This window comes from Microtus pennsylvanicus, chromosome 2, assembly GCF_037038515.1.
Source record: "Microtus pennsylvanicus isolate mMicPen1 chromosome 2, mMicPen1.hap1, whole genome shotgun sequence".
Classification (NCBI taxonomy): domain Eukaryota; kingdom Metazoa; phylum Chordata; class Mammalia; order Rodentia; family Cricetidae; genus Microtus; species Microtus pennsylvanicus.
This window is the reverse complement of record NC_134580.1, coordinates 79,140,972-79,165,401: the sequence shown is the minus strand read 5'-3', so window position 1 is coordinate 79,165,401 and position 24,430 is coordinate 79,140,972. Positions and strand designations below refer to the sequence as shown.

General features: G+C 45.1%; 1 protein-coding gene across 2 annotated transcripts in view; it reads right to left on the bottom strand.

Moving 5' to 3' along the window:
- Pamr1 (peptidase domain containing associated with muscle regeneration 1) overlaps positions 1 to 23,894 on the bottom strand; it is an 87,318-nt gene extending 63,424 nt beyond the window's left edge. Inside the window, exon 1 of one of the 2 annotated variants that reach the window (XM_075961538.1) lies at positions 23,359 to 23,894. In XM_075961538.1, coding sequence (XP_075817653.1) covers positions 23,359 to 23,431 — 73 coding nt within the window. In that variant the 5' untranslated portion in view covers positions 23,432 to 23,894. The remainder of the gene's footprint in view (positions 1 to 23,358) is intronic. The other variant, XM_075961539.1, reaches the window with a different exon arrangement.
- Between the last annotated feature and the right edge of the window lie 536 nt (positions 23,895 to 24,430).

Sequence of the window (24,430 nt, the reverse complement as noted above, 5' to 3'; positions counted from 1 at the left end):
CAAAGTTAAATCAAAATCAGGTAATCAATTTAAAATAGACCTATAACTCCTAGTGAAGGAGAAGCAGTCATAAAAAAATCTCCCAACCAGAGGGCAGTGGTGGTGTATGCTTATAATCCCAGCACTCAGAGGCAGGCAGATCTTTGTGAGTTCAAGGTTAGCCTGGTCCATAGCATGAGTTACAGGATAAACCAGAACTTCTTTACAGAGAAACAACTCTCAAAACTAGCCCTAACAAAGAAAACTAGGGCCAGACAGTTTTAGCATAGAATTATACCAAACTTTCAAAGAAGAGTTACCAGCAATACTCTTCAAATTATTCCATACAATAGAAACAGAAAAAATATTGTCAAATTCATTTTATGAGGCCACAGTTACCGTGATATCCAAACCACATAAAAACCCAACAAAAAAGGAGAATTACAGATCAATTTTCCTTATGAGCATAGATACAAAAATACTCCATAAAATACTTGCAAATTGAATCCTAGAACACCATGACAAGTAGTCTTCAACCCAGAGATGCAGGGATGGTTCAATATATGAAAACCAACTAATGTAACCCACCACATAAACAACACACAGAAAAAACCCACATGATCATCTTATTAAATGCAGAAAGGGCCTTTGACAAAACTCAACATCCCTTCATGATAAAAGTACTGGAGAGTTTAAGGATACAAGAGACACACCTAAACATATACCAAGCCTATAACCAACATCAAATTAAGTGGAAAGAAACTCAAAGCAATTCCACTAGAATCAGGAACAAGGCAAAGTTGGCCATTCACTCCATACCTACTCTATAGCTAGAGCATCAAGTCAACTGAAGGAGAACTAGTGTATACAAATTGGAAAGGAAGAGGTAAAGGTATCTTTATTTTCATATGATAGTATACATAAATCACCTAGAAATTTTACCAGGAAACTGCTACAGCTAACAAACTCTTTCAACAAAGTGGCTGGATATAAGATTGACTTTAAAAAATCAGTAGCCTTCTTAAACCTAAATACAACTGACAAATGGACTGAGAAAGAAACCAGGGAAACAGCATCTTTCTTATTAGCCTCAAACACTATAAAATATCTTGGGGTAACTCTAACCAAGTGAAAGATTTGAATGATAAAAACTTTAAGTCTTTGAAGAAAGAAATTGAAGAAGATGCCAGAAGATGGAGAGATTGCCCATGTTCATGGATCAGTAGGATTAATGTAGTAAAAAAAAAATGGCCATCCTACCAAAAGCAATCTACAGATTCAATGCAATCCCCACCAAAATTCAAACACCGTTTTTTACAAACCTTAGAAGGACAATTTTCAACTTCATATGGAAAAACAAAACTCCAGGATAGCTAAAACAATCCTGAACAATAGAAGAACTGTTGGAGGCATCAGCATCCCTGATTTCAGGTTGTACTGTAGAGCTATGATAATAAAAACCACATGATGCTAACATAAAAACAGACATATTGAACAACGAAATCAAACTGAAGACCCAGACATTAATCCAAACACATATGGACACATGATTTTTGATAAAGAAGTGAGAAATACACCCTGAAAAACAGACAGTATCTTCAACAAATGGTCCTGGTCAAACTGGATAACTGCATGTCAAAGAATGCAAAAAGATCCATCCATATTTATCACCTTGCTCAAAACTCAAGTCCAAGTGGACCAAAGACCTCAAAATAAAACCAGATACACCGAGTTTAATAAGCGAAAAAGTAGGGAATATCCTTAAATTCACTGGCATAAGAGACAACTTCTTGAGCAGAACGCTGATAGCACAGGCACTGAGATCAACAACTAATAAATGGGACCTCATGAAATGAAGAGTTTCTGTACAGCAAAGGACACCATCATTCAGACAAAGCAATAGCCCACAAACTGGGAAGAGATTTTTTACCAACTCCAAATCAAATAGAGGACTACAATCCAAAATATATAAGGACTCAAGAAACTAGATATTAAAAAAATCAAATAATCCAATTAAAAATGGGATACAGATCTAAATAGAGAATTTTCAATAGAGGAATCTCAAATATCTGAGAAATACATAAAGAAATGTTCAACATTCTTAGCCATTGGGGAAATTCAAATTAAAACTACTTTGAAGTTTTATCTTACACCTGTTAGAATGGCTAAGTTAGGTAACACAGTGACAGCCCGTGCTGGCAAGGATGTGGAATACGATAAATAACTCATCTATAGCCAGTGGGAGTGCAAACTTGTACAACCACTATAGAAATCAATATGACAGTTTCTCAGAAAGTTGGGAATTGATATACCCCAAGACCCAGCTGTACCACTCTTGGGCACATACCCAAAGGACGTTTCATCCTACCACCAGGAAACTTGTTCAGTCATTGCTCTTCCTTGCTGCTGTATTCACAATAGTGGAAACAAACTAAATGTTTCTCAACAAAAGAGTGGACGAAGAAATGTATATTTACACAATGCAGTATCACTCAGATGCTTAGAAAATGACATCGTGAAATTTTCAGGCAAATGGATAGAACTAGGAAAAAAAACAATCCTGAGAGAGGTAACCCAGGCCCAGAAATATCATATCATTCACTTGTATGTGGACACTAACCATTAAATAAATGAAAGCCAACCTACACAGACCATAGACCCAGAGACATTAGGTACAGAAGAAGGGACAGGGGAGAGGGCACTTGGGTCTCCTTTGAAGAGTGAAATAAAATAGATATTGGGGGTAAAGTGGGGAAAGGTGGGGATGAGAACAGGAAGATAAGGTGAGGATGGGGAGGGGAGTTAGGGTTGAGGGAAGGAATTCGGGGAGAGCCATTTGAGGGATGATACAGAAACCCAGGGCAGTGGAAACTGCCTAATATATCTGAAGGCAATCCTAATGAGGTCTCCTAATAATGAGGGCTATGGAGTCCCAGCTGGCTGTCTCTTATTGCCAAATGAGGCTTCTAGTATCATGACTGGGTTACAGTTAGTTGAGTTGTCAGCCAAGGGGATCCTATGGAGATCCCCAAATAATTGAGGCTGTTGCTCAAACAATGGTTTGCTTTCTGAAAACTGACAGCAGGGCCCCATTGCTGAGGACAAACACAATTCATTGGACATGGAGAAGTAGAACAGGTGCCCAAATGGAGCCTTCATCCCTACATTCTAACGTCTTTGGTGAGGGAAGGTGCTCTGCAGGCTCCCAAAAGAGAAACATAAATACTGATCCAGCCACGAAATCTTTGACCTACAATCTATTCTGCCAGCAAAATAGGCTAGGACAATGGTGGCAGAACCTGTGGGAGTAGTCCAACCAGTGTCTGATTAGACTCTAGGCCCCTCCACAAGATTGAACCCATACCTAACACTGCTTGGGTGATCAAGAATGGAAGACGAGATAGCCCAGAGATCTAACGTAAAGTCAAATACTACTAATCTTTTTAAAAAATTAATAAGTTGACTCCTAATGATAGTCTGCTGTACTCATAGATCAGAGCCTTATCCAGTCATCCTCAGAGTGGCTTCCTCCAACAGCAGATGGGAACAGATGCAGAGACCCACAGCCATGTATTACACAGAGAGAGTGGGTCCTTGAGGCACACAGCTCTAAATAGGGCATCTCCATCAGATCACTCTCCTCAGCGCTCAGGGAACCCAAGGAGGCAGAAAGAGTGCAAGAGCAGAGGGGATGGAGGACGCCAGGAGAACAAGGCCTCGGTATTAACTATGAGAGGCTCCTAGGAACTCACAGAGACTGAAGCAGCAAGCACAACGCTCACATGGGTCTGCACCAGGAACTGTGCATATATATCGCAGCTCTCAGCTTGGTGTCTTTATGGGACTTCTGAGTGTGAGAACAACTGGGTCTCTGACTCTTTCGCCTGCTCTTGGGATTCTTTTCCTCCTGTTGGGTTTCCTTTTCCAGCTGTAATATGATGGTTTTGTTTTATCTTATTACCTTTTATTTTATCCTGTCTGGTGGTTATCTCTTGGGTCTATTCTTTTTAAATGAGAAACGGAAAGGGAGTGGAACTAGACGGGAGGGAAAGTGAGAGGAACTGGAAGGAGTAGAGGGAGGGGAAACTGTAGTCAGGATATATTGTATGAAAAAAGAATCTATTTCAATCGTATGGCTAAAAAAAGAGAAAAAAGGAAGGAAGGAAGGAAGGAAGGAAGGAAGGAAGGAAGGAAGGAAGGAAGGAAGGAAGGAAGGAAAAGAGAGAGAGAAAGGAAAAGAAACAGGAAACACAAATAATGGTCAAGAAGGCAACACAAAAAGCTCTGCTGTGCCCACAGAGCTGTGGAAGAGCCCGGTTCCTTGCCCCTCCCCCACCTCACCCTGCTGTCTGTCGGCAACAACTGGTTGTCATCTTTTCTCAGTTGCTCTGAATGCTCCTCCCCAAGCTCTTGCCCACCGCAGAACCTTCCTCTGTGCTTTTCCCGTGGCCTCTGTCCCAGCTCTGCATCACCCCTGTCAGGGAGTGCCTCTCCGGCCTTCTCCTCAGAAACACATCCCACGTACATCCCACGAAGGTGTCTCCATCACACTGCATCCCATTGCTTGTCTTGCAGCACACAGCGCTGCTTTTATTCTTTCTGTTTCTATTACAGCCAGCCCTCCTCACCTATGGGCATGGCACCCCCACAGCCAGCCCTCCTCGCCTATGGGCATGGCACCCCCAGAGCCAGCCCTTTTCACCTATGGGCATGGCACCCTCACAGCCAGCTCTCCTCACCTATGGGCATGGCACCCCCACAGCCAGCTCTCCTCACCTATGGGCATGGCACCCTCATGGCCAGCTCTCCTCACCTATGGGCATGGCACCCCCACAGCCAGCCCTCCTCACCTATGGGCATGGCACCCCCACAGCCAGCCCTCCTCACCTATGGGCATGGCACCCCCACAGCCAGCCCTCCTCACCTATGGGCGTGGCACCCCCACAGCCAGCCCTCCTCACCTATGGGCGTGGCACCCCCACAGCCAGCCCTCCTCACCTATGGGCATGGCACCCCCACAGCCAGTCCTCCTCACCTATGGGCGTGGCACCCCCACAGCCAGCTCTCCTCACCTATGGGCATGGCACCCTCATGGCCAGCTCTCCTCACCTATGGGCGTGGCACCCCCACAGCCAGCCCTCCTCACCTATGGGCATGGCACCCCCACAGCCAGTCCTCCTCGCCTATGGGCATGGCACCCCCACAGCCAGCCCTCCTCACCTATGGGCATGGCACCCCCACAGCCAGCCCTCCTCGCCTATGGGCATGGCACCCCCACAGCCAGCTCTCCTCACCTATGGGCATGGCACCCCCACAGCCAGCCCTCCTCGCCTATGGGCATGGCACCCCCACAGCCAGCCCTCCTCGCCTATGGGCATGGCACCCCCACAGCCAGCTCTCCTCACCTATGGGCATGGCACCCCCACAGCCAGCCCTCCTCGCCTATGGGCATGGCACCCTCACAGCCAGCCCTCCTCACCTGTGGGCATGGCACCCCCACAGCCAGCCCTCTTCATCTATGGGCATGGCACCCCCACAGCCAGCCCTCTTCATCTATGGGCATGGCACCCCCACAGCCAGCCCTCCTCACCTATGGGCATGGCACCCCCACAGCCAGCCCTCTTCATCTGTGGGCATGGCACCCCCACAGCCAGCCCTCTTCATCTATGGGCTTGGCATCCCCAGATTCAAACAGCTTCTAGTCAAATTTTGTAAGAACAAATTTCCCTATATTAAACGTGTATAGAGACTTTTTGAAAACAAGTTTTGTTGTGTTCCATTGCCAGTGCCATTTTAACTTTTTTAAAATTTCTTTTTGATAAATGAACTTGAACTCCGTAACTCAGATCTGGAATGTTAGTGTTTGATGCAGCCAGCAGCAGACAGGCTGCCTGGCAGGGTTAGTCTTTTCAAGTGATTTTCCTATTAAAAACAAAGGGGGAAAATATTATACAAAGAATAAAATCATTATTTAAAGAATATATCAGCTATTTCTATCATGGCACTGTGTAATTCTGATAAGCTAGGAATGCTTCTAAGCATACAGGAGAATGTGCCTGGTATTACACAAAGACTGATTTTACCTGAGATACTTGAGCATACATGGACTTTGCATAACCACAGGGGAGCTGGAATCAACCTCCTTGGATACCGTTGTGGGGTGACTGTCCTTGTTTATCTCCTGTCCCTTTGGCATGACCCAAATGCAACTAACTCAGTCACAGCTGCCAGGAAGGCTGTGCCAAAAAGTGCAGAGAAAGCAAGCATTGATCAGAGCTCATCAAACTCTAGAGCTAGCTTCCCCTTTCCAGTTAAATACATAGCATCCATCTTGGACCTCTGAGCCATGAGTCAGCTTTGCCCATTGGATGATATCAAAGCTGGGACTTGTTCTTCCCCTGGAGGGAGTGTCTAGAACAGATGGCCCAGGTTTCCTCCACTATGTCTTTCTCCAATCCAGGCCCTGTCCACATATTTTCTGCCCTTTCTGAACAGCAAATAGCAAGGTGTGGGCTTATGTCTTAACCCTCTCCATCCCTCCACCCTGGAGCATCATCGCCTCCCAGGTTCCCTAAAATTCCTAGATCCTGGTATCTTCTTGAGGCAGCTCACCTCACAGTTGAAACTCTTTGGAAATATTAGGAATTATCTCTAAGACATCACATATTCTGACATGGAAGGCCAAATGAGGTTTGTTCTACTTGGCCACATCCTGTTCGCCACACAGCAGATTGGTTCAGTTCCAGCCTGGGCGCCTCCATTTTATCCAAGAATTAATTCCCTGAAGTAATTTCACTAGCATGTCTCTACTTCAGTGAGCAAGCCCAGCTCTTTCCTGCTAGCCTATTCTATTAATAGAGCCATTTCAGCCCCAGATAATGACCTCAGGGGAACCTGGTGGAAAGGATTTGGCAGATGCAACTTATTAAGGTATCCTGGGATGAGAGAAGGGTGCAGGATAATCCAGATGTGACCAGTGAAACCACAGGAAGGTATAAGAAGGAAGTAGGAGGATGAGAGTCAGAAAAGGAGGCAGGCACATACCAGTAGAGTAAGGAAGAGCAAGGGACTTTGACAACAGAGGAGGGGGTCAGGTGGGAAGTGAGAAGAAGGAGTTCTGGAAACAAGAAAGGAGAGAGCAAAGGTTTGAACAGCCCGGTTTTGCCTGGAAGATTCATTTCAGATTTAGCTGACTTCCAAAGTAGAAGGTGATCAATGTGGGCTATTCAAAGTCATTAAGTCTGTAGTTATAGACTGGAAAATCAATAGGGGATTAACACACTGGGTCCACTCAGACAGGCTAAGCCACAGCAAGTCACATGGCCACTCTATGGCTCATTTCCCTACAAGGCTGAGCACCAAGACCATGGGTGAACTGATGAATTAGCTCTCTCATTCCACAAGAAATTATTAAATATCAGGTATGTCTTAGGAAGAAGACTGACTACTGAATAAACAGAGAGCAAACATACCATTTCTGACCTCAAGGAAATCACAGTTTAGTAGAGGGATAGAGAGTCAGATGACCCCATGGGATCATAAACTGAGATAGGATAAACTTATGAAAGTAAGTAACCATGAAAGGATCTTTAAATAAAATGGGCTGGGGTCATTTAAATTAAGTCATAAAAAGAAACTGATCTATTTGTAAAGATGAGACCTTTTCCAGGAAGACAGGACATGACAGATAGAGGTCATTGTTTCAAAGGGTCGTACAAAGCTCTTTTTCTCATGGTCTAAGTCCATGGTCCTTCTTACTCTGTCATCTTGAAAGATTCAGCAATGTGGCCTCTGAAATGGACTTGTAGTAAGTAAGCACATAGGTGTGGATGGGGTTTCCTGTCCTGCCTGGTTTCTGTCCTCCCACCAGGTCCCACAGCTGTTTAGCCCCAAAGAAAATCACACAGAGGTCTACATAAGTTATAAACTGATTGGCCCATTAGCTCAGCTTTTTATTAACTCTTACAACTTATATTAGCCCATTATTCTAGTATATGTAAGCCACACGGCTCAGTACATTTTTGGCAGGGCAGGTCACATCTTCCTTCTTCTGTATCTGGACAGGACTGCAGAGAGAGCTTCCCTCTTCCCAGAATTCTCCTGTCCTTCTTGACCTGCCTCTACTTCCTTCCTGTCTGGTTGTTTTGCCTATACTTCCTGCCTGGCTACTGGCCAATCAGCATTTATTTAAAACGTAATTGGCAGAATATTGACCATTGTCAATATCTGTCATCTCCAGATAGAGACTGGAGATGTAATCCATCAGTTAAGATCACCTGCTGCTCTTGCATAGAACATAAGTTAAATTCCCATCACCAACAATGAGGGACTCACAATTTCCTGTAACTCTAGCTTCAGGAGATGCAATACTTCTCCCAGGTTCTACACATGTGCACATGTCCCCATGCAGATGCACACACTCACACTTGAAAACAAAATACATTTTAAAAATAGATACCTGAAATATCCCAGGATAGCTTGAGCTAACCTGCTAAGGAGACTTGAGGTGTATATAATAAGCAGTCAAGAGCAGTGCCTTGGAAGTCTTCTCCATTTATTGGAAATACGTTTGTGGGAAGAGCACACTGAGGACTTGACTTCAGCTATACAAATTCAAGGAGTTTCAGGATGGAACTGAGGTCCAAGTTTCAGGACCTAAGACTGACAGAAACAACAGCAGCAGTAGACATTTCGTCTGTTTTCTCTATGTATGCTGAGTGTCTTAGGGTTCCCATTCCTGTGAAGAGACACTATGACCAAGGCAACTCTTATAAATAAAGCATTTAATTGGGATGGCTCGATTACAGTTTCAGAGATTCACTCTATTTTCATTGTGGCAGGAAGCATGGTGGTGTGCAGGTAGACATGGTGCTGGAGAAGTAGCTGAGAGTCCCACATCTTGCAGGCATCAGGAAGTCGAACTGAGAAACTGGGCAGTTTCCTGAAACCTAGAAAACCTCAAACCCCACCCCCACAGTGACATACTTCCTCCAACAAGGTCACACCTCCTAATAGTGCCACTCCCTATGGACTTATGGGGATAGATTACATTCAAACTACCACACTGAGGCACATTAGCATTTCCCTCGCTTTGAAGGCAATTCTATATTCTTTATGTAGTCTTATTCAAAGTGAGCCAAGGAGGTTCATAGTGTACTTTCTTAAGTCAGAATCATTTGCTCTAGCCTTCATTTTACCAGGGAGGAAAGGCTATGGGCGGGGGGGACTTCAGTTACCTTATTAATGGAAGCACAGAGAAACTTGTTGTGGTTTGAATAAGTAGGCAGCAGCCCTCCATGGCCTCTGTATCAGCTCCTGCCTCCAAGTTCCTGTCCTGCTTGAGGTCCTGTCTTGACTTCCTTTGATAATGAACAGCCATGTGGAAGCGTAAGTTGAATAAACCTTTTCCTCCCCAACTTGCTTTTTGGTCATGGTGTTTCTTTGCAGCAATAGAAACCCTAACTAGAAGAAATTGGTACCAGGGAGTGGGGAATTGTAATAGACCATGTCTTTGCCTGGACTTTTGGACACTTTAAGTGATGTTTAATGAGCCATACTAGTAGGAACATGGAAGACAGTGGTACTGAGGGTGACTTGAATCATGTGAGCCTGGCTCAAGTGATTTCAGAGGAGAATATTAATATGTGGTATAGAGATCATTCTTGTGATATTTTGGCAAAGAATGTAGCTGGGTTTTGCCCTTGTCTGAAGTGTCTGTCTGAGGCTAAATTGAACAATTTGGGATTAATTGCTTTGGCAGAGGAAATCTCAAAACAACGTAATAATGACTCTGTCATGTGGTTATTACTGTTCACTTGTATGCAGATATATAATGAAAAGGAGCAAACTGAACAAGGAAAACTATGCAACTTGAGGAGACAGGGGCTACCAGGAAGTGGAACTGAGCTAAGTCCTATGTTCAAAGAGATAAACAGATTTTTAAAAAACTTTCTGTTAAATGGAATAAAGGCATTGATGACTTCAAGGCAAGATCCCATGCAACTAAACTTGCAACTTTTAAAAAAAGAAATTAAAGAAAAGCTTAGGGCCAGGTGTAGTGGTACATGCATGCCTTTAATCCCAGCACTCATATGGCAGAGGTGGGCAGATTTGGGAGTTCAAGGCCAGCCTGGTCTACAGAGCAAGTTCCAGGACAGTCAAGCTTAAGGCAGTGGAGGAAACCATGAAAAATAGAAAGCTTGTGAAAATGTATTTGAACAAGAGGGTCATGTTCCATTCTCAAGAAGAATCAGACTTGGCAGCTTCAGCCACGTGTCCTTTAGAGTCAAGGACAGAAGAAAGGGGTTATGGATCCTCCCTCTGCAGGTAAGAGAAGTGACAGAGACCAGGTATATGTCAGGGATGTCCCTGCATGGAGGCCTATACGGGCCATTGAGTGAAGCTGTGAAGGTGAAGCCTGGATTGGGTTGGAAACCCCAAGATGCTGGAAATGCCAGAGTCTTGGGATACCTGCCGAGGAAAGCTACAGATAGGGAATGGAACCAGACAAAGACAAAGAAGTGCACTGTGGCAAATAACACTGAAAGGAGTTGGAGAAGGGATGAGCATTTTGATACCAGATATGGAGATGCAGGGTCTGGAGTTTGCCAAGCTAGTTTTGGTCTTGCTTTGGCCCAGTGTTTCCTCGTTATGTTCCCTTGCCTCTCTTTTGGAACAGTAATGTATCTCCTGTGCCGCCATGATGTTGAAAGGGTATTATCTGCTTTTCATTTTGACTTTACAGGGATTATAGTTAAGAGATTGGCCATGACTCTCAGAAGAGACTTTGGATTTTTAAATAAGTTTGAAACTGTTATAGACTATGGGACTTTTGAAATTGAACCAAATGCATTTTACATTCTGATGTGGTTATAAGCCTACGGGGGCCAGAGAACAGGATGTGATGGTTTGAATTGAAAAGGCCCCCATAGAAAGTGTCACTATTAGGAGGTGTGGCATGGTTGGAGTAGGAGTGGCCTTGTTGGAGAAAGTTTGTCACTAGAGGGCTGGCTTTGAGGTCTCAAAAGCTTAAGCTAGGCTTGTCTATCTCTTCATGCTGTCTGCAGATCAAGATGTAGAACTCTCAGCTCCTTCTCCAGCACCATGTCTGACTGCAAACACCACACTCTAGCCATGATGATAACCGACTAAACTTTTGAAATTGTAATCCAGTCCCAACTAAATGTTTTCATTTATAAGAGTTGGGGAGAGAGAGAGAGAGAGAGAGAGAGAGAGAGAGAGAGAGAGAGAGAGAGAGAGAGAGAGAGAGAGAGGATTGCCATGGTCATGGTGTGTTTTCACAGCAATGGAAGCCCTAACTAAGACACACCCAAGCATCTTTTCTAAGAAATTAATTTTAAAAAGAAAGGAAATTCCATGGTTGGAAGAAGATGAACAAGTTTGCTACTTAGGAGAAATAAACTCCTAGGGTGGGACCAACTTTACTTTCTTTGTGTTTCCTGACTAAAACTAATCTTCTCGGGTGTATTTATGTAGAGGAAGGTATGCATGTGTGGTGCCTACACATAAGTGTGTGGGTCTGACGATCCATGGCCCCTCCTAGGGAAGTCAGAGGAAAAAGATAAGTATCTTGATCTATCTCTGACTACCGTATTGCCTCGAGAAAGGGGCTGCCAGGAAACCAGAAGTTCAGTGTTTTTTATGGGCTAACTGGCCAGAAAACTCTGGAGGGGACCCTTGTCTCTGCCCTCCTCAGTGTTGGGGTTACAGGCATGCATAGCCTTGCCTGACTCTCACATGTGTGCCGAGGACTCAAACTCAGGTCCTCACACTTGCCAAGCAAGTACTCCGCAGTGAATCATCTCCCCAGCTCCTGGGCTTTCTGTATGTACATTACTTGCTTTTTCTTTGGATAGAATAATTTCTCATTCCAAATTCCTTTTTAAGATGCCATTTTAGATTCATAATAAGATTCAGGGGTAGTTATAAAGATTGGCCATCCATGCCTGCATGGTGTCTCCCACTGACAGCATCCTTCTTCAGAGTGAAAATTTTTTACAATCCACTAATTATCATCCAGCCCATTTTTAATATCCAGTTCACTTCTTGTTACGTACATCACTTCCTCATTTACCCACAAAATAATACATGTTTCAGTACAAAATAAAGAGGGGGATTTCCTTATGAAAGCTTGAGAAGTTAAGAAAATCATCAATAAAACATAATAAATATTTAGAAATAGACTCAACATTTTGGTGACTATCTTTCACATCATGCTTTTAGTACATATGAATATCCACATGTAGGTGTAACAGCACAGTATTCTGACCTCTCGAAATTGATGAAATACTTTAATTCGGAGAGTTTCTTTTTTTACTTCTACCATGAACTTTTTCTTTTGACATGGAAACCTCAATGGTTATTTGAAATTGCTGCATAACTAATTATTCTATGTGTGTAAGACCTTCTCTATGCCTCCTTTATTTAAAAAAAATAAAAACAGGGTTAGCGAATATCAAGGAGTTGCTTAACGTCTTAGTTCTGCCTTACAGAGAGAATACCAAGGCGATCTACACACGGCTGCTCAGTCAGCACAGCTGCCATGCATTTGGCGAAACAAATAAGACAAGAAAGACAGCTGGCTGCTGTCATCATCGTCACCATCATTATTTTGCACTCACTTTCACTGTCCGGGAATGTGCTGGCAGTTTGCTTTAGGGTTATCTGGCCCTGGTCTCCTTCTACTGCCGATGAACTGGAGAAACAATTCCTTCAGCAATGTGCACTTATGGAGGCAGAGGGGGAGGAGGAATCCCTTTCTCTTAGCGGAACCTTAAGGTGCAAAGTTTTCACCATTATTAAAGATATATGTGGGTATGATGGCCCCTAGGGTCGATCTGAAGACTGGGGACTCTCTACGGAAACAGGAATCCATCTATTTCATATCCTATTGAACTATTGAACAACCACATCATTTGTTACAACAGAGGTCCTAGCTTCTCAAATTCAGTGATTCAGGCTTCCTTTCTCTGGATCCCCCTTTTGTTAGTAAGATAATGAAAACTACAAAGTCAAGTTCTTTATTACCACACTTTGCAAGTCGTGGTGTTGAATGAATTCTTTAGCAATCTGATATTTGAATTCCTGTATGTTTGGGAAGGAAGGAGAGTAAGAATTAAAGTCATCACTTGCTCTTCCTCTTCACTTTATTAGCACGTGGCTCCACGGAGATGCTCAGTCCCCGCTTACATCCTGTCACACACTGGGGCTGGCTCTCAGTCTTTGAAACTCATCAGTCCACCCAGTTCCCTAGACCCGGGCATTCTACAAACCACTTCCCTGTTCCTAATCATACACTTCAAAGTCTCTGAATGAGGATGCATGGTTACCATGGGTATCTTGGTCTTCCACAGACTATAATCAGGTATGTCCAATCCACTGTCTACACAGAGATAGCTATGAATGCAATCCAACACAAAACCACAGGAGTACTTAAACCATTATGTTTGGCTATTTTTTTAGTGACTCAATAGAGTCATTCTTAGGTGAGTTCTGTATTTCAATGTCAAATGGTTGGACATGCCTAGACCCACTGCATCATTGCCAAGCGCTCATAAAGTTAGTGTTGCTGTTTTCATAATTATGTTCACCAGTGCCAATGCAAGCCAGCTTCTCCTTCTATAAAGACTGCTGACTAATAATAGATATTAAGTGCAGATAGTTTACAATTGTAATGCTGAGTCCCATCAGGTTGACCTCTGATGTTCATGGCAACTCGGGTAGTCTAGCCCTTGCTAGAGTAACCTTCTCCAGCTCTGTAAGCTAGAAGAAGATGAAGGGAGCTTCTCACTGAGATGTCTGGCTAGGCCACAGTGGATAGCCACTGGTAACATCTCATCTTGGTACTATTAAGGGAACCTCAGTGTTTGTGCTGCAACATAACTGCGCCAGAATCACTGCTTCTATTAAACACTGTCTCCTAAATCCCTGTAAATCCCTGCCGTGGGCCCCTTTTCGAATAAACAGACTCTAAGGCACAGAATATGAAAGCATGTCCCCTAAGGCTGGAGAGAGCATTGATGGCAAAAGCAAAGGAAGAGAGTATGTTTCCTAAGACAAATATATGTTGAGTGTTTGGGGATTTTCTTTTCTGACAGGAGCACAGATGAACAGAATGGAACTAATCATGGATAAAGCAAGCCTCAAGAAGACCTTGCAAGTCCCTTTCTACTGTAGATGAAGAAGCTGGCTATTGCTGCTTCTCCATTCTCCATTGTGAAATTTCTGCCACTGAGACAAGCAAGACTGGACAGATGGAAGGGCCATGAAACTCTGTTCTCTAGGCTCAGCACAATCATGGCTGTCATTAACTCACACAACTGTGGTTGCTGACACTGGGTCCCCAGGAAACCAGCCCAGCCAACAATCTATTAAGGAAGAGGAAGGCTCCCAGGACTATCGGTTGTTAGAAGAATCGGGAGAGGGAAAATCACTGTCTTTTGTGTACCCTCTGCTGAATCGAGCAGGCTCCGATGGATCGTTCAAACCTGCGGTCACACAGATGGCTTTGGCTAACCTTAATGGATCACAAAACAAATGAATCGACATGAGCATGAGGGGAAGATCTGTAGGGAGGTGGATGAGGTGTCGGGGAGGAGGGCAGTGAGAATGGTCAGTATGCTTGGCAGACGTGAATGTTTCTAAAAGAAAGGAATGGGTAGAAGGCTTTACTCTCCTGAATATTCCCTGTCTTCCAGGTAATGTGTTAACTACATTAAATTGTCCCATTTAAAACTTTCAATAAACCTGAACAGTAGCCATCATTATCCTTGGTCTATAGATTGGAAGGTGATATGATCACCCAAGAGAGATTAAGTATGTAAAGAGGAATATAGGGGTAAATGACATATCTGGGATTTGATCCCAGCTTGTGTTTTAAATCATAACACACTAGATCCCATGTATACATTAATATCACATCTATACATGAATATATAAGCATTCAGATCTAGGCTTTTATTCTTCTGTGTACATGCACAAATAAATGTGAATATACTCATGCCAAGACATTCACGTCAAAGATGAGCCTCATATACATGGTGAGTGGGAGCTGAATCTCTGAGATCTTGTGTTCCCAAGGCCACTTAGACAAGATGCCTTTTATAGGAACAGCTGTTTTTGTTCCTCACCCACGGCCACTGTTATTGCATCTGAAACAAGTTTGGGCAGAGAGGAGGCAGGCAGTATGAGGGCCAACACAGAAAACACGTTGCATGACAACAAGAACAATATTTTGTAAAGAAATAGCAAACCAAGGCTCAATGAACAACCGAAATGCATGTGCTGTCTCCACGGAATAAGTCCCAACTGCAAACAGCCGCATTACTTCCGAGCTGTACAAATCCGGTATTGTGTGTGAACTATTCCAGAAATAACAGGGAAATAACACGAGACTAGACTGGGAACCAGGGGGATATGAGTGGATCTTGTCGGGAGGGGGGGAGGTAGGTGTAGGCCTTGGAGCCAGTACTCCTAAGAATTCAGAGGATGCTCAATCATCCCTGCTGCTCTTGAAGGAGAGATGCATCTAGCCGGGAAGTCAAGTCACAAGTCCCCTCACTCCTCAGAACCATCACATCACTGTGAGTGGCTCATCAATCAGATTCACAGCCCAGAATGCCCAATGATCCCAAGCCAATCACACTGCAACCTGACTGCAGGAAATGAATTTTCTCAGTGAGTCATGCAGCTGAACGCTAGCCAGAATTTTCTTCCAGTACCGTGGATGCATCACCCTCTCTAGGATCTCTTCAGTATCTTGGCAAGTACTAGTAGCAACAACGTTGGAGTCTGCTCACAATTCAAAAAAAAAAAGAGAAGCCCATACTTATTTTGGACTTTAAGCCCCCCACCCCCCATTTTTTTTACCCTTTCCTCTGTAGTGGTAAAATTATTCTTCAATGATTTACTTGTTGTGAGTGAGAGACTAGATTTTACAACTGTACCCCATGAGGCACTAGTTCTACCGAGCAGTATAAGATGTGTGCCAAGAAAGGCTCTAGGGCCAAACAACTTTGTGATATACTAGTGATGGCTTTCCTTGCTGTGGGACCCTTCAGATCTATAATGGACTTTGTTTATTATCAATCCCCAGGCTTATATTATCATAGCCTCCTGGATCCTCTCTTTTGTTATTAAACATCAACCTGGACTTGCAATTTGGGAAATTCACATTGGGAGGGATTTGCAAGGATGAAGCCAAATTCCCTCAACAGGCTGCAAATGTTGTTAAGAAAAGGACTTTGTCTTATTTGTCATGATATCCCAGCACCTAGAAACATTCTTGGTGCCTGATAGGTGCTCGTTAAACATTGCTGAATAGATACATGACTTTGGACAAAAGAGGCAGGCGTAATCTCTGAAGTGAAGGCTATTTGTGACAGAGACAAATGCTAGACTCTTCTCCAGCTCCGATACTTCCATCTTTATTGTGGCGTCTGGAGATCCATCATATCCCTCGAGCCGGGCATTTCTGTCTATTAATGATTGTGTCACATCTCTATATGGCTTCAGACACTTAGTCTTCTGTTGACGCATGAGCCGAGGAAGCCAAGCTTACCCAGAGGAGATGCTGGGCACCATTTGGAAGAGAGGAGTACACCCCATAGAGGCACAAAGACAGGTCAAAGCATCCCAGACAAAGATACTCTGCTCCTAATCCTATCTTTCCTTGTGCTTAAATTCAGACAAGACAGAGGTATGTTGGAAATATGAGAGATTTTCCAGCCATAATTCGAGCTCAGGTGCCATGTCCTAGGACACACAAGACATTCTCATCTTTATTGGTAACTCTAGAAGAGGGATCATATGATCAAGGGAGTTCACTGGCTGTCTTTAGTAAAATTTTCTGAAGTAATGGGAAGGTAAAGTGGCTTTAAAAATACTAGTATTTATTCCTCATAGTCTCAAACAATTTAATCAATTGAAATAGATTGGACTGAGATCTCCCCTCCACTCAAGGGTTTTGTTTTTTTTTTTTATTAAAAAGGCTGTTTTTTTTAAAAAAAAAAACAAACAAACAAATTAAGGTATGAAGAAAATCATTGAATTTCCCTGTAAGCTACAGTTGGCTAAATATGTTCCTTGCTCCATTTTGGCAACAACAGTAGCCATGGTTTTCCAATCACAAAACCAACTGACCAGACATCTACTTATGTAGACACGCTGCCAGACCACTAACTCAGCCCTCTGAGACAGCCAGAGGCTCTGTGAGGGCCGCGATGAAGATGCCAAGCCTGAAGGAGGAAAGTGTTTATCCAACTGTGGAGGCTGCGGAGTGACAGAAATAGTGGTCTTTGCTCTCTGTGGCACAAACCCCAGGATGATGGTGTCTGTCAGGCACTGCATTCTCCAGACTGAAATGACTTGGTTAAAAGGCATCCTGCTATTTATAGTGAAGGACCAAGTCTCCATCTTCTGCAATATCCATCAACTATGTTATGCCAAAAGAGCAAGAAAAAGAAGCTTACAGGCCAGCTCCCCCTATCCCATGGCTTACAAGCATTCAACTGATGAACCTGACAGAACAAATCCATAAGAAAACAGGAAGTCATAGAGTCAGGGACAAACTTGAAATTTGTCTCATGTTTGGTCCCCATCCTGCAAACACAGACGTGATTCAGATTACAAAACCTGACCATGGGACAATTCCCATGCCTGCTTCCCATGTCTAATCAGAGTGGGATGCACAACACTGTGAACACCATCCCTGAACCTGGTTGGGTTTTGAGTCTGCTTAGCAGCTGTTTCCTCTGTGGAATGGCTCCTCTCAGAATCCATATGGTTCCGTTGAAGCTGATTTTTCTGCTGTTCTCCACAGAGGTGAGCACGTGCCCTCATTTGGGTCAGGCTGAGCACTTGCAACAGCCGCAGAATAGTCAGACATTTAGTCCTGTTGGACTTAGAGCTCACTGCAGTACTGTTTGCAATGATACAGTCCCTACTTCATGTAGACAGACTGTCTGCACTCAGGACAGGCGCTCAACCTTCAACCCTGGTGGAAACGTTGTCTGAGTTCTTCCACATGTGAACTGAGGCTCACAATCTGCTTTTCCATATGCTTATTGCAAGGATTAAATATATATCCATATATTCATCAGAAACAGTCAGTTGTTTAAGTAACCAAACTTGGAATTAAATCCCTCGGGTAAGGTATAATATGATAGAAGCCTCTTCAAAGTTGCCTTCACCTTTGATAGTTCATCAACAGTAAAGAATTTGATGTGGAACCCTTTTCACTCAATTCTCAACCCATAAGAGCTGAGTCTACTCACAGGTCATTGCAACTCAGAAAAATGACAGGAGTGTGGTAAACAGAGATGGTAAAGGTTTCAGAGCCTGAAACTTTCCAGCCAGCTTTAATTTTCTACCTTCCTTGACGGCTGCTGTTTATACAAAATGAGACTTAGCTTGTCGTACTTAAAAAACAATACTTCTTCTCTGTTATAAACCCATAGCTTTGTTCGGATCTTACAATGACTGACCAATTTCAGCGGGAATCAGCTTGGAATCTGGTGGACTTCCTCTGCTGATCCAGAAGCTTTGGGTGCTCTGGCTGGCCTCTGGGGGCTTTATTCCGGAATTTGGGGACTGAAACACACATGTAAGCACTGCATTTCACTTCCATTGTAAAGGTAAGAAGAGGAGATGAGGCCAAGCTTGTAACTCTAAAACCGCCATGGAGCGCGGCTGCCAGTTCCTTTCCCACAACGAGGACGAGATCACACCCTTCCTCATTTATCACGGAAAGAGCACCTTCTCCAACAAGCACACAGCTCACCTCAGTTGCAGTGTCTAGGGCTGACCTTGAGGGAGGCCAGTGGAGAAGTTTTCTTTTACATCAGGACTTCCTGGTCCCTAACTGGGCAGATGGAAATAATTTTCTGACTCGAGGCTAGTCATAGGTCCCTCAGACACCATGGCTCTGCCAGTCCTGTCTCTCCGTTGTAACCCAGATGTAGGCAAGATTGAATCAAACTCACATTCTATGCCAGTGACATTAAAAGGCTCTGAGTGTTCGCAAGGGCCTTGCGTGCTCTGTGACTTCCGCTTCTGAGATTCTAGTTCCGAAGTATTTCACCCACAGTTTATGACCAGGCATAGACCCAGCCTCATCCTCGGTTTCAACCCAAAGCTCTCACTTAAGGGTATCCCTGGGAGCTAATACGGTGCCAAGGGGTAAAAAGTTCACAGAAAGAAGCGAGACCAGGCCCTATGAGACTTGTGGGTTAGAACATAGCTAAGGGTTATACAGATATAGAACTTGTAAAAGTCCTGTTAGCCAGCAGGGTGGTGGTTGGTGCACGCCTTTAATCCCAGCACTCAGGGAGACTGAGGCAGGAAGATCTCTGTGAGTTCGAGGCCAGCCTGGAAGTGAGTTCCAGGACAGTCACAGATACACAGAGAAACCCTGTCTCAAAAAAAAGAAAAAAAAGTTCTGTTAGCCAATCATCAGTCTGTAGCAGTTTTATACACTTGTCCAGCCTTCTGCGTCTTTCTCAGAAACTCAAGTGCTGGTAGCCAGTATCAAATATGAGAAGATGGGATGTACCAGCTGCAGACAGGAGCCAGCTTCCCTCAACACAGTCAGGTTTAAATGTTTCTAACCCTTGTGCCCCACTAGATAGTTCAGGTCATGTGGCCTCTTGGTGGCCAGTGTGCAGTCCTTTACTCTGTGGCCTCTCTCAGCACCCAGTACCCAAGGCCAAGCACTAGTGCCCTGTGAACAAGGATGGCAAGGGCTCCCTCCTCTGTCTTGTGCGCCTTAAGCTTTACCAAGATTAGATGGCTAGTTAAAAGGTTACAAGGTAATGTGATTTTGAAAATTATGCGGCCAAAGTTTACCTAAGGCTCCACTAATTTGTGTCTTTGGATATTTTTATCTATTTATTTATTTTTGAGAAGGGGAGTCTCATGATGTAGCCTAGGCTAGCCTCAAACTTATAGTTCTCCTGCCAAGTTCTAGGATTAAAGGCATGAACTATTTGCCTTATCCTGAATGTGATTTTTATTGTACAAAAATATATATAACATCTTTATAATGCGCTAACTGCACCTACACACACACACACACACACACACAATAGTTCATTGGCATCAATATCCACTTTGTTGATGTCATACAGTGACCAACATTTATTGCCAAACCTTTTCATCATATCAAGGCACAGCTCAGTATTCATTAAACACTAACTTCCAATTACTTCCTGCAGGCCCTGACAACTGACATCTTAACTTTCATCTTAATGACTTTCACTGTGCCTCATTGTGGTGGTTTGAACGACAATGGCTCCCTGAGGCTCATACGTTGGAATACTTGGTCTCCAGTTGGTAGAAGTATTGTTGGAGGAAGTTTGTCACTGGGAGAGGGCTGTGAGGTTAGAAAAGACTAGCACCATTTCCATTCTTTCCTCTCTGCCTGCTGCTTGTGGTCCATGATGCAAGCGCTCAGTTGCTGCTCCAGCTACCTGCTTGATGCTCTTCCTCTGCCATCATGAACGCTAACCCTCTGGAACTGTAAGTCCAATTAAACTGTTTCTCCTATTAGTTGCCTGGCTCATGGGACTTTATCACAGCAATAGAAAAGTAACTATGACACTCAAATGCAATCACGCAGTGTTTTCCCTCTTGTTGAACAGGTCTTAAGTATAGTTAGAGAGCTGTTGGTTACCACCGAGGTATCTGTGCCACTACCGCACCTTTAGGATTATTGCACCGCCCTGGTTGTTGTGACTCACAGGCATCACAGCTGGGTGGGACTGCAGGTTGTTTCCTTCTGTTGGAAGCTTGCATGGTGCCTTATGGTACCATGAGAGCTAGCCCTTAGGGAGGAAGCTTTCGGGTCAGATTCAGCTCAGGGGCCTCAGGGGCCTGTGGCGGAAGTACATACCCCATGAAATTATTGCCCTGTTGGGATGCCAGACATTCTCAGAGTAGATGTTAGGGGAACACCCTCTTCATGCTGCCCCCACACAACTCCACCCCTGCCAAGGAGGCCGATTTCCATAGTTCTCCTTGGAATGTGCTAACGTATCCGCTGTAAAGAACCCATTTTTTCTGACGGCTCCTCCCTTGCTTACTCTCAACATTCCGTTTCTCAGCTGGCTGCTCCTGCTCACTGAATATCTGTGCTTCCAATTATCTTCCCCACTTGCATTTGTGTCCACTCCCTACAAGCTAACGTCTGTTGGAAGCGACAGTTGTGAAGTGATCCGTATTAAGATTCCATTTCCCGAGAGCCCCATATTTTCAATGAGGTTTTCCTCTTAGGCAGAGTTCCGCTGGCAGCGCCCCTGCTGCTGTCTGGTGGAGTCAGCGGGGTTAGGTTTCCCCTCACACGCTGTTTATATTAGGTTTATCACTTGGCCCCGTGTTTAGATTCTCCTCCTCCAACGTGAATCACATGTCCGTGAACAACAACTTCCCGGACCAACCCACGGGTTGTTTACATACCAGATACTCTTTTTAGAAAAGCAATTAAAGGAAATGTCCTTCCAAGCTTCCCTTGATGGGCCCAGGGAGTAGACTCCTTCCCTGCAGGAAGAAGTGCTTTCCTTCCCTTCTCTGCCTTCTGCCTTGAGCCGGATCACGGGTAATCCTGCTAAACACACAAAGTCGCTGTTTGGTTCAGCCAGCGGCTTGGCTAACAGCGCACCTCACACCCTCCTCGGAACTTTTCCATAGCAAAAGGTAGGAGAGAGTCTTAGGTCAACAATAAATGAGTTTTGCAGCCCCTGGGCAAGTTGAGCTGTGTTTCCTAACTTGTAAAAAATGGTGCTGTCTCACTTGCCACAGCACAGAAGCTAAGCAGAGGAATGTTGGTGGCACCCTGGGAGTCTGGGGCACTGGGCTCTGGAACTTAGAGGAAGCAGGACCCCCTGGAGTGAGTCTGGGCCACCCAGCACACCCTAGAGATTTGTATCCAAAAGGCAGCAATGAAGTGGGGATGAGTCTTTATTCTGAGTCCTCAAGCCATTTGCTTTATGAGCCCTCCTCACAGGGCTCCTTCCTTCCTACAGAACTGTATCTCGGCTGCGTGAGATGTCAGTGAGGTGAAATCTGGATGAGACAAGCAAGCTACCTTCAGGCGAGCTCCATGTCGCTGAGATATATACCCAGCCAAACAGCTTCCACCCCTTGGGCAATAAATCATTAAGGAAGATTTGGCTGAACACAGGCAGGCTCCTGTACATGGAAGTTATTAACCAAACATGGCAAGGGAAGTCTCGTGTTTCTGGACTCTGTGTTGACACTAAGGGAAGCTTCTGAAGGCTGTGTTCTCTTTCTCTGCAGCAAGCCACTGCATTCAGCACCATCCACTTCTGTGTCTCTCTCAGGACCTTGCTGGTCACCTCCTGGAGCAGAGCATTGTCCCTTTGTGGGGAGCGCAGGGTAGAGCCAGCCAACACACAAAGACTACCAGAAGGGCTCACAGGTGCCCCCCCCCAGCAAAGTTTCCCCTCCTAGACAAATCCCAGCTGTGCTGCTCATCTGGTGGGCTCTTACCGTCTCTCCTGACCCCCCACTACTCCAGCTCCACACTTCATCCCTCCAAGCAACCCTTTAGCCTCACTTCCTTGTGCCTCCGCCTTTCTGCCTGGCATCTTAGCTCTCCTCCCACCTCAGCCTTCAGGCTTCCTTCACCCCTCTGACCTCACCTCCTCACACCTCAGCCTTCCAGCCTCCCGAGACAGAAGCAGACAGAGTCCCTGCTTCCCTCTTCTGAGACCTGCCATTCTCTGACTTCTGTTCCATGATCTGTCAAGGGGCTGTCATAAACCCTGCCGTGCCCCAGCCCCTTATGCCCCTAGGATCCATCTCCTGGGAACCGTGGCAACAAATCAAACATATGAGTAACAAAGGAACCAGGACTCTTTCAAACCAAGCGCTGCACCCCAAGAAGCAGCTTGCCCATTTTCTCCAAGCTTCTGCTTCATACTTCCCAGGATGTAGGGTGTTTTCTGAGTGAGCACAGCTTTTATACTGAGCATCTGCTAAGTAGAGTTCCCACCTTGAGACTTTACCAAGCAAGGTTCGTTAATGATATACCCACCCAATCCCTGCTCTCCCAGGAAACTGATTTTGCAGATCAGAACTACAAACTCACAAATAATGGACTTCCTGGGGCAATGTGGTACTTTAAGGAAATAGGCAGACAGAAAGACAGACAGATAGATTGCAAAGGAGCTCTCTTCTTTCGGGACAGTTCCTCAATTAGGGATAAAACATTAGCCAGTTCTTAGGGAGTACAGCAAGGGCATCAGAGCCACCAGCTAACACCCCAAATTATCACTGCAAAAACACCCAGCCTGGTACAGCTCCCCATGAGCCCCTAGGAGGGCTCCCGGTCACTAACAGTACCTCTTGGCAAGGATGAGATGAGAAGGAGCTGCAGGAAAGCGAGCCCCAACTGCGCCCAGCGGTCCAGCTCCATCACTCCTGCTGCTGCGCCGGTGGTGCCTGAGTAACTGGAGTGACGCTTGGGCGCTTGGGCGAGAGCAGGGCAGCAGGCTCAGCTCTTGCCGGGACCTCCCCAAGTCCCAGCTGAGCTGGAGCTCGGGTTTCAGCCCGCAGGGCTCTCCCACCCTCCGCGAGAGGGGAACCACCTTCAACCAGAGCGACGTCAGCCCAAAGCTCTCCTCTTAACCCTTGACAAGCCCGGGGAAACGTGGCCGCGCCTAGAGGCTGGTACACTGCGACCCACGGGGAAGTTCCGGGACACCAGAGCCAGCTCGGTCCCGCAGGACTTCCGTGGTCAACCTCTGGTGAGGATGAGGGTAGAGGTGTGCGGTAGGCAGCACCTGGCTGGAAACAGAAGTTAGGAATGTTTCCGGACCTCTCTGTTTTATGAGGTTAGAACGACGCTCGCTCAAACATCCCACACCACTGCAGACCCTGAGCTAGAAAGCTAAACTGAGAAGCTAAGATTGAAGGCTAGAATCGGAGGCTGGGATGGAGCTGTGATAGGAGGCTAGGATGGGGCTGCGATGGGAGGCTGAGAGGACAAGATGGAAGGCTGATGGAAGAGGCTGAGAAAAAGGGCTCAGAAGGCTGGAATGGGAGGCTGGGACAGGTGTTGGTTGTATTTTCCCTGAATAGGTCAGGCAGGAGGTCAGATTAGAAGAGTAGCCTGGGGGCCAGCGAGATGGAAGAACTGTTTACTGTTCAAGTGCTAGGACCTGAATTTAATCAAGCCGCGGAAGGAGAGCCTCTCTTCCGACCCCAATAGGTGATGGGCAGATGTAGGAAAAGCTCCTGTACTCCCCGCTCAACACTCCAATTCTACCTCCAAGCTCTCTTTCCCCTTTTCTGCTCCGTGTAATTGCAGTTTAGAAACCAGGCCCTTTGCTTATTATGCAGAGTACTGGGGAAATACGTATCTTCCCACAAAAACCCCTGACAGTGTGTTCACCAACGCAAAGCACTTCCCAGT